A 10,100-nucleotide genomic window follows, 5' to 3' on the forward strand; every position below is an offset into this window, starting at 1 on the left:
TCACGGAAAGATATACAGCTTAAAGTTAAAGAAGAATACAATAGCTACAGAGTTAGTATTTTGCATTTCCCTCATTAATGTGGTTGGTTGGTTGGATCTTGCTTTGATGTATGAATGAATCTGTTAAAATTACTTGTCTTTTACATGGGAACAGGATAGGACAGCTCTTCTTTTTCTTGTTTTCCCTGCAATTCTTTTGACATTAAGATCTTATGTGTGGGATGGATGTTTGCCTGCATTCCCTGTTCAGCTCTATCAGGTATATATATAATGGTTGAGTTTTCTGTTTTGGTTTGAGTTACTTAAGCTTATGTTATATGTGTTTTGGATTGACATGTAATCCTCTTTTTATCAGGCTTGGCTTCTGTTCCTTTATGCTGGTTTGGTTATGCGAGAGAACATTTTGAGAGCTAATGGGAGTGATATCCGTTCATGGTACTCTTATCCTATTCCTTAACAGTTACTTATGATTGTCTTGCTATTGGTATCCAGTGTTTTTAAGTTTGATGTAATTTTGTTATGCTATTGCTGAAAGTCACATGATATAACTTTGGGTAGACTAGATCATTATGTCGTGTTTTGCTACATTGCTCTGAGGTTCTAAATTCATTAGGTTGCTCTTTCCTTTGAGAGCAGGGTTCATTTTCTTTTGGATCGTTCTCTTTCCGTCAATTAGACCCTGTGTGCTGCTGAACCTCTTTCTTTGTCTATTTGCTCTTTAACCCATGAAAAATTACTCTTAACTTTAGGTTGTTAGCGTAACTCAAGAAACATCGAATTTCTTGTCGCTGCCACTCTGGTCAATGTTTTGCTCTATTTTTGGTACCTCTCTAGGCTTATACTGATCACACTGCTGAATGAGAGACATTATAAATTAGTTGATGATAGGAATTGTTGTATAGGAAATGTAATGCAGAAGGTTTTTACACTGTGATTTACCTATATATTGTCTCCTGTTTGGTATTGAATGGAAATATAGGAGTGCTGTTAAAGAGATAGCTTATTTTTGTTTTCAGTTAGAGATCGATTCTTTATATCATTTAGAGAATAAATGAGAAACTTTAGTCTCCCATAAAGGCATCAGTGGGTCAAGGATTTTGATCTGAAGTGAATCATGTGCAATCTTATCAACATATAAACCTCTTGACTGATATGATTTTTCAGGTGGCTTTATCATCATTATTTTGCCATGGCAATGGCCCTTGTCAGTCTCACTTGGGAAATCAAAGGTCAACCGAACTGCGTTCAGAAGCAGGTAGTGGTCATTAACTTTATCATATACGCATAGTAAAAGCTACCATGCAAATGTTTTGATCGTTCTGAATCTTTGCAGAAAGGAGTGCTTCTTTTCCTCCAATGGGCTATGATGCAAGGTGTTGCGATGCTTCTGCAAAATAGATATCAACGCCAAAGATTATACACTCGCATTGCACTTGGAAAGGTGCCATACTATTTGCATTTTTTCTCTGGCCCGAATCCTATTTGCCACTATAAAATGGCTGTAAAAGTGTGCATTATGGTCATTTCAGGCTAAAAGGATGGACGTTGTATGGGGAGAAACAGCTGGAGTAGATGGGCAGTTGTTGCTATTATTTCCTATTTTGTTCACTTTACAGGTAAAATTTTTACTCTTAAATCAATTTTACAGAAGGTTACGATAGGGCATCTTAAAGCTTCACATTTCCTTCACCTTAAGACCAGGGTTGTGTACGTTAGCTGGTGTTTTGTAGCTATTATTTGTATGCATGGCTTACATACGGATATACTGATCTCTTTTAAGATATTTACTAAGTAAAACCAATCTTCGTGATGTCCTCTTGGACTTGTAAGATGGTCGAAACAGTGAAAGATCACCAGTTCAAAGGAAACTTCAGACTCCTACTAAGTTCATAAGCTTGTTTATCAGATTGTAGCTAAACATGTTTTTATTCTACTTTGGAAACTCAGGGCTTTGAAGCATATGTGGGACTGCAGTTGCTTAGGACAGTATTTATGGGGGTAGTCGCTGAATGGCAGGTATATATTTCTCTTCTGGCAGCATTTGTGTATTATCCTATTGGTGTTTATTCACACACCGGTCTGTCGAAAAGCATAAAATAGTGATGTAGACATACTTGAACTAATATCATCGATGTAGGAAACTTGTGAATATCGGAAACTCAGTCTCTCTTGTCCCTATTTTTTCTCACTTCCAACCGAGTAACTTATCTTAAATCCGCATAGTATTGTTTATAACAATGGTTTTCTGATGATAACGTGAATACTGGGGCAGGTATTGGTTTGTGGCATTCTTCTGGTTGTGATGGCCATTGGAAACTTCATAAATACAGTAGAGACATTGATGGTGAAGTCAAGGTTTAAGGCTAAGATGAAGAGAAGTAAAAGCAGAGCAGAACTCGACTAAACTTCCTAACTTATTATATAACTACAGCTTTTATAGTCTCCAACTGTGGATCTTTCTCCCCATTATTTGTTTTACTTTGATAAATTTTGTTTTCTTGGGGCAAAAGTGACCTAAGAGTCTGGAAAAAAAAAAGAAAAAAGAAAAAAAAAAAAGAAAAAAAAAGGGAGCGCCCTTTCTTTGTGTAAATGGAAGTGGGACTTGATGGATTGAATCGTGTTTTCAACTAACACTTGTTGGGTTTCCAGTTATCAAATCCTTAAAAAATGGTGTTGAACTTAAATTTGTATCTTTGTCTTTGTTCTTGGTACTTCCTCGTCAAGGTTTCCATGGCTATACAGAAAGGATCAATATATTTTACCAAGATTGTTTGGGCTTATAGCAAGTAGTCTCCTTGGTCTTTTCTTCGTTGGTGTGATACTCGAACTCGTGACATTGAATACAACTTTTTTAACTTTTTGGGTAGGTAGTACACTTGTGTTGTTCTAAGGATTTACGTGGTTTAGAGAAAAAAAAGACACAGAACAAAAGAATAGAGAGAATATTATATGGTTTTGTAGACAAGAAAAGATAGGCAAAGCCTAATCAAAAAGGAAACTACACATGCATGTGATCAGTTACTTAAACAGAGATCTTAATCTTTTGAGTTAATGGTGAGATCACATGTGAAAATGTAGATTACATGTTGGCTTTTTTATAAGGTGGCCCTCATTATACGTAATTAAAACAAAAATAAATATAAAGTTGAGAGTCTAATTAATAAAAGAAAACAAAAAAGGCACATGGGTAGGACAGGCTCATTGGTGTATTTTATACACAACAACTACATTGTAATATATGTGTATAATTAGATACATATACATAATATATACAAATGATTGCACGTTGGGGCAGCTGTGTAAGAAGACACAAAGAGGTGAAAGCAAGTTGGCAATCAAAGTGGTACTTACTCTTTTCTTACCTGTACCCATTTCCTCCATTATTACTCTCTCTATCAAAAAAGATACAGAATCTTTTCTTTTCTTCTTCTTCTTCTTTATTTTTTCATTTTTTTGGGTGTGATCATGCTGTCTCAAACCATGTTTCTATATTCTCTTATATTCAAATATAACCATCTCTTTTTTTTTTTTTTACTAGTATATAAATTTTACAGTAAATTCTGAACAGTTTTCTTAAAGGGTATTTAAAGAAAAAAGCAAAAAAAAATATATTAAAAACAAGAAGGATGAACAATGAGTTAACATGAGAGTGGCACGAGTCTTGTCGTTGTAAGTACAAAAGCCTGCACATGCTTTTGATTGTAAGAGCTAAAAAATGAAAAAAAAAAAATAAAGGAGAAAGTTGAAACAAAAGAACAAAACTTTGAGCGACCCTGTTTAACTGATTGTGACACCAAAATGAATAATGGCTTATCGGATTGTATTTGTGGGCGCCGCAAAAAGGATAACAAAAAAACATAAAAACACAAAGAGATTCTTCTCCTCTCAAAAACTATAGGCTTTTGTTGAATGAGTCTTTCTTCTCAGTCAAAAAAAAAAATATATAAAAGCAAAGTGAATAAGCCAATCTCAAATCATCTATCAATTCATATATGTTTCTCTTGTTTATCAAGAAAGAAAATAAAATAAATAAAAAAGGACTCTTTATTCCCCAATTAACCAATCAACAAATGTTTTAAGAAGAAAAAAGGAAAAAAAAAAGTGTGAGACTTGCTGATGAATTACAACTCCAAATAATCTAAATGTTTTGTTCATGTGGGTGGGTGGGTGTATGTGTGTGATGAACAATGGTGTTGAAGAAGAAAACAATGAACAAGAGAAGAAACAAACAAGAGAGACAAAAGGGAAAGAATGTGAAAAAAGAATTGTATTCACTGAAAAAAAAAATCAAAGATCGATGAGAGCTTTGATTTTTTTTTTTTTTTTCAGTTTGTGGTGTCAGATGTGTGTTTGTGTGTTTGTGTTTTGGGTTTTTTTGGGTGTTTTTGTTTAGAAACTATGCACACATAAGTACATTTTTTTCTTGAAACAATGGTTCTGTTTTTTTTTTTTTTTACTGAACCATTGTCAAGAAAGGTGGCTCGGTGTGGCCATTGCCTCCTCTGTTTGCAGGGCTCTGAAACGCAATCTCGAAAGCCGCGGACTTCTCATCCTCGTCTAGTTCTTCTTCATCCATCTCCTCTTCTTCTTCCTCCATGTTGTTATAATTGTGAGACTCTTCAATCTTTTCATACTCACCTATCATTGATTCTTGTTGTTGTTGCTGTTGTTGTTGTTGTTGTTGTTGTTGCATCAGCTCTCTCATCACAAGGTCTTCTGGCTTCAATTCCAACAAATCATATTTCAGTTATCAAAGAACACAAACAAAATCACATTTTGAGAAAGAAAAGCAAAGTTTATACCTTTTCTGTTCCTTGTGTACTTTCCTCTATAGGCTCCACCTCCTCACTTGAAGCAGCTGACCCATGAGGTTGAACGTTAACATCTCCTTCTTGAGGCGGTTTCACCGCAGAGACCGGACTCTGCTTTTGTTCTTGAGGTAGACCAGAAGTGCTTGTACCGCCACCAGCACCACCACCGAGTACTTTGTTGCGGTAAAGAAGATCGAGACGGTGAAAGTAAGGACAAGTCTTAGCGTCTTGAGGACGTTTCTTGTTGCTTTCTTTAACTTTCTTGTAGTACTTGTTTATGTTTTCCCATTTCTCTTTACATCTCTTTGCGTTTCTGTTGTATCCCATTCTCTTCATTGAAGTAGAGATCTCTTCCCATAGAAGTCCTTTAGGGACATTATCTTGATACCTTGGTTCCATTCCACTTCTTAAGTTTATAAGCGCTAGTATCTCCGCCTTTGGCCATCTTGATGACGACGGTAATGACGATTGTTCCGAGCTCACCATCATCTCTTGTTGTTGTTGTTGTTGTTGTTGTTGCTGTTGTTGTTGTTTCTGTTCTGGTTGATGAGGAGGAGGAGGAAGAATCTGTTGTTGCGGAATCGCCATTATTGGTTGCTGTAACTGAGACTGAGCTGTTGATAATGGTGGTTCTTGAGGACGTTTAGCGGCTGGTGGCGGTTGAGGCGGTTGATGGGGCGGTTGAGGCGTTTGAGATGATAAGGAAGGAGGTAACTGAATGGTGTGGCCAGTAATTTTCTGAATCAAGGAAATGATTGCGGCGTCACGAGAAGCAGAGGCGGCTCGTTCTTGAGACATGACCTCATGCTCTCGAGCTAACCGAGACATCTGTTGACGTTTCCAAGCTTCTTCACGATCAAGACGTTCTTGTTCTCTCTTCTCAAGGGCTTCCAAGAAACTCCTTTGCATAGCCGCTTGCTTCTGCATCACTTGTCTAACCAAACCTTCGAATAGTTCCATCATCTTACCTCCTCCGCGGTTCCCACGTTTGCGTTTGCGTTTGCGGCTACTTGAACCGGCAATGGTAGCTTGATCCACATCCATATCGTCGTCCTCATCATCATCAGACCCCATTCCTGAAGCCGTGGATGAGCTATGAGACGAAAAAGTAACTCCCGGAAAGGTCGGAGCCATTGGAGGAGGCGGCTGTGGAGTAGGAGTAAAAGTGACCGTATGCGTTTGAGGCGGTTGCGTGTGCGTGTGCGGTTGCGGTTGAGAAAATACGGGAAATGGAGAAGAAGAAGTAGAAGGCATGATAATGGGATTAGCCACGGAGAGAGGAGTGACGTCAAGGGAAGATGAAGGAGGATGAGAAGGAGGAGGAGTAGGAGTAGTGTTGAGAGCTTCAAGCTGAGAGAAGAACTTGTAAGCTTTACCATCATGACGACCACCACGAGTTTCTTTAGTGCGTTTGTAATATTTCTGAACGTTTTCAAATTTCTCTTTACATTTCTTTGCACTTCGTTTATAACCTAACTCCAATAGCTTCCTGTTCAATACATTAAAAATAAAAATTCAGATTCTGTGTTAATTTTTTTTTTGGTTGTAAAAAAAAAAAAAAAAAATCATGTGTACTGTTCGATCGGATTATTTTTTTTTGAAAAAAAAGAGTCTTGGGATTTACAAAATCGAAAACGTCCCAGAAACTCATGAGAGCCAACTCTGTAATAAACAAACAGTTCTTTAAATTTTTCTTTTCTTGGGGATGGTGAAGATGCTTTGATCTCGAATATATTATTATTTTTATTTACCAAACACACACAAAAAGAAAAAAAATTATACTAAAAAGAAAAGAAAAAAAGAAAAAAAAAACACATGCAAATGGATCTTTATTCTGCAAGAAACACCATTGATGAACAAGAAACGTAATGGAGATAGGAGAGAGAGAGAGACCTGGAAACATGTTCCCAAAGAGGAGCTTTGAGAGTAGCATCACGAAAAGTAGAATCCATATCGGATCGGATCCGAAGAAGAGCAAGTGTTTCTTCTCTCGGCCATCGATTTCCCGATGAAGAAGACGCACTTCCTCCTCCTCCACCACCACCACCACCTCCACCGTCATCCGCGGCAGCGGCTGAGAATCTCATAAGCTCTTCTAAGTTAGCAGGAGGTCTTGAACTAATCGGTGAAGCTTCCTCCACAACTTCATTACCACCACCACCACCTCCTCCTACTTGCTCCATATCTCTAGATTTCACCAATCTTGATGGTTTCACCACTCTTTTCTTTCTCTTTCTTCTCTAGCTAGAGCTCACAGTTTGGTTTAATATCTAGCTAGATAAAACCATTGATGATGAAATAAGAAGAAAGAGAAGCAAAGCTTAAGCAGCCTTTTTTTTTTTTTTTTTTTATAACTGCAAGTAGCTAGGGTATGGAGAAAGAGAGAGAGAGAGAGAGAGAGATGATGAGGATTACGAGGATGATGATGATAGATAGAGAGAAAGAGAATGAAAGCAAAGGAAGAAGTTAATAAAGCTGAAGCCCTCTTCTAACTTTGCAGCAAATTATTGTTAAACCCACTTTTCTTCACTCTCCCCCTTTTTCTTTATTTATTTGTTTTCCTTTTTTTCATTATTCTTATTATTATTGTTTAGAAAAAAAGGTCCACATATTTTTATTATTACATTAAATTAAAATCCAATTTTGTTGTGTATTATTATTATTATTATTTATAGAAGGAATGCTTGGATCCGCAAACATCTCATTGCCAGTGATCTGATTCATTTTTCTTTTTTTTTTTGGGGTTAATTTTTCTTTTTTTGTTTGGCAAAAAAATATATATAATAAACACAAAATCATGTGCCTCCCATGTTGTTGTCCTCTCCCACCATCATGTCTAAGGTGTCCACGTGGCGTTGTCTCATTGGTAGGGTATGTGACAATCAGATTTTTAGGGGAAGAGGGAAAGGACACAAATGGAATTTAAATAGTTTTTTTTACCCGATTTGAGCTGGACCAGCCTTGACATCTACTCTCTCTTTCATCTCCAGTTCAACAGTCTCTCTTTTCTTTTTTCATTTTGTGTAATATATACACAGTTATAGAAACAGAACTAACAATAGGAATGCCAAAAAAATAAAAGATAATAGTGATAGAAAACTATAGTAAATTCAATTCAATATCAATAATTTTATAGCTGGGTAAATTTGGTAAAAAGCCTAGCTGAATAATGCAAATTATGAAAACTGTTACATAAAAGATATTATCATACACAGACTAGTAGTTTTATATTCAGATGATCCAAGCTTCTCGAATTGATAACTTTAAAATATGATTAATAATACTGCAATATTTTGTATAGGATATATCACTTTGATAATTATAAACCATAAAAGATGTTATTAAAATAATATTTTCATAGTTTTCGTACCTTTATTTTGAACCGAATTTTTACTATTTTGTATTGTTTCTCCATTTTTTTACCATTAAAAAAACTTATAGTTATTGATCAAAACCTTCTATGACATATACATTAGTTTTCCTTTGATTGTATCTAAAAACTTGAGATTTTTATAATCTGTTAAAATAGGAAAAGAAAAAGCCAATGGTTAAGCCAAACCCACTACCAACACTATCATTTTATGTCCTTTTACAACAATTTTTTTTTTTTTACTGAATTTGCAGCGGTTTTAACATAGATGAATTGATTTAGTCTAGGTAACAAAGCCAGGAGAGACTCATTTGTATGCCAAAATTTTAGTAAAATGTTCTCTGGATGTTGGCATATAATCATAAAACGTTGGTTTGCAAAACTTATTTAGAAAAATAAATAAATGCGATGTCAGAGTTAAATGTTTTTGAACCTACTGTGCTTTGTTTTCTTTTCTAATTTGGTGTATGTCCAACATTATTAGAAAAAGTTGAGTCCTTTGGATTTTTAAGATGAAACTGTGGTATGTTCATTTTCTTTTATTACATTTCAGTTCCTCCCTAGCTAACTAATATGTATCAAAATAAAAGTCACGATGATGATATTTGTTTTGGTACACAGATTTTTCGACAGCAAAAAGTACAAATACTACAATCTAATAAAGAAACCTCATAACAATTAGGTGAAATAATGGGGTAAGTACATTAGAGGTAGTAAAGAGTGTGGTGAATAAAAGATAGGAGGGAGTGATGAACAGAAAATTGAATAGCCTCATATCTAAAATTAGTTGCAAACTGAAGACATTGATGCAGACACTCACACTGTCACATTATACAACTCTTAAATACCTCTCACCTACACATATATATATAAATTCACATTTCATTTTCATATTACCAAATTATACGCTACACAAAAATAGACAGCTGATTTCTGGTTATATATGAAAAGGAAAATAAACTATATGATTGATATGTCAGGCAAATAACAAAATAGTTGAACTATTGTTAGTGGAACGAATTAAGCTGAATTAAAATTCTCGTAAAATAGTTATAAAATGTTGACAAATTTTTTAGCTAATTAATTATGTTTTATTTTTTATATGCTTATAGTATATAGGGGAATCACTTCTCGAAAACTTAAAAACGTGAAAATTCGATGAACATTTTGAATACTAAAAATAGTAGAATTACGTTTTTGAATTATGAACAAATGGTATGTAATATATATATACTATGTATTCCTTATAATTTTTTTTAACAAAATCTAAAAATTAGGGAATGAAAGATGCTAATAATAGTGGTTAGAGAAAGGAATAAAAGTAAAAAAAAAAAATAAAGAGTAGACGAAGGAGAAGGAGAAGAAGAAGGTGGGCGGTGGAAGTGGAGAACTTTCTTGAAGGGGAAAGAAAGAGAGAGAGCGGCGGAAAACACACAGCTGTATTCTCTCCTTCTTCTTCCCCACTTTCACATGCCTCTCCTTTTTCACTTATTTATTACTTATTTACATGTGATGTGTTCTTCTTCTTTTTTCTTTTCATCACTTAATTATTAGTAATAATATTCTTAACTAAAAAAACACTTAAATAAATACTATATATATAAAAAAAAAACCAAAGTGTGTAATCAGACGACGAGGTGGTAAGAACATGCTCACGGAGTCTCTTCCTTGATTTCTGAATCTCTCTAGTCTAAAAACCCCATCTCTCTTTCCTTTTTTTCATCTTTCTTTACATAGAGATCTAGATCTTAGGGGGGTTTGATTAACCCACTAATAATCTTAACGTCTCTCTCTACGACTACCAATAAATCTGATCTCATTAGGACACAAGTTGTCAAACTCATTACTTTCCCAACTTGTGTCATACGAGGGACTTACCAAAAGATAACAAGTCAACATCATTTTGACGGGTCACACAA

At 35.1% G+C, this 10,100-nt stretch overlaps 2 protein-coding genes across 3 annotated transcripts in view; one reads left to right on the forward strand and one right to left on the reverse strand.

Moving 5' to 3' along the window:
• Window positions 1-2,735, forward strand: part of LOC104759641 (transmembrane protein 120 homolog) — a 3,691-nt gene extending 956 nt beyond the window's left edge. Inside the window, exons 2-9 of the mRNA XM_010482551.2 lie at window positions 1-51; window positions 155-259; window positions 356-435; window positions 1,165-1,255; window positions 1,334-1,441; window positions 1,530-1,616; window positions 1,948-2,016; window positions 2,273-2,735. Coding sequence (XP_010480853.1) covers window positions 1-51; window positions 155-259; window positions 356-435; window positions 1,165-1,255; window positions 1,334-1,441; window positions 1,530-1,616; window positions 1,948-2,016; window positions 2,273-2,404 — 723 coding nt within the window. The 3' untranslated portion in view covers window positions 2,405-2,735. The remainder of the gene's footprint in view (window positions 52-154; window positions 260-355; window positions 436-1,164; window positions 1,256-1,333; window positions 1,442-1,529; window positions 1,617-1,947; window positions 2,017-2,272) is intronic.
• On the reverse strand, window positions 4,441-7,339 carry LOC104757682 (trihelix transcription factor GTL1-like). Of its 2 annotated transcripts, none has more exons than XM_010480438.2 (3): window positions 6,705-7,338; window positions 4,803-6,300; window positions 4,441-4,720 (listed from the first exon to the last, which is right to left on the reverse strand). In XM_010480438.2, the coding sequence occupies exons 1-3, from the start codon at window positions 6,992-6,994 to the stop codon at window positions 4,454-4,456; spliced, it is 2,055 nt and encodes a 684-aa protein (XP_010478740.1). In that variant the 5' UTR covers window positions 6,995-7,338; the 3' UTR covers window positions 4,441-4,453. The 2 variants fall into 2 exon arrangements, with proteins under 2 accessions (XP_010478740.1, XP_010478741.1); XM_010480439.2 differs by having other exon boundaries at window positions 4,570-4,716; window positions 6,705-7,339.

Source organism: Camelina sativa, chromosome 17, assembly GCF_000633955.1.
Source record: "Camelina sativa cultivar DH55 chromosome 17, Cs, whole genome shotgun sequence".
NCBI lineage: Eukaryota > Viridiplantae > Streptophyta > Magnoliopsida > Brassicales > Brassicaceae > Camelina > Camelina sativa.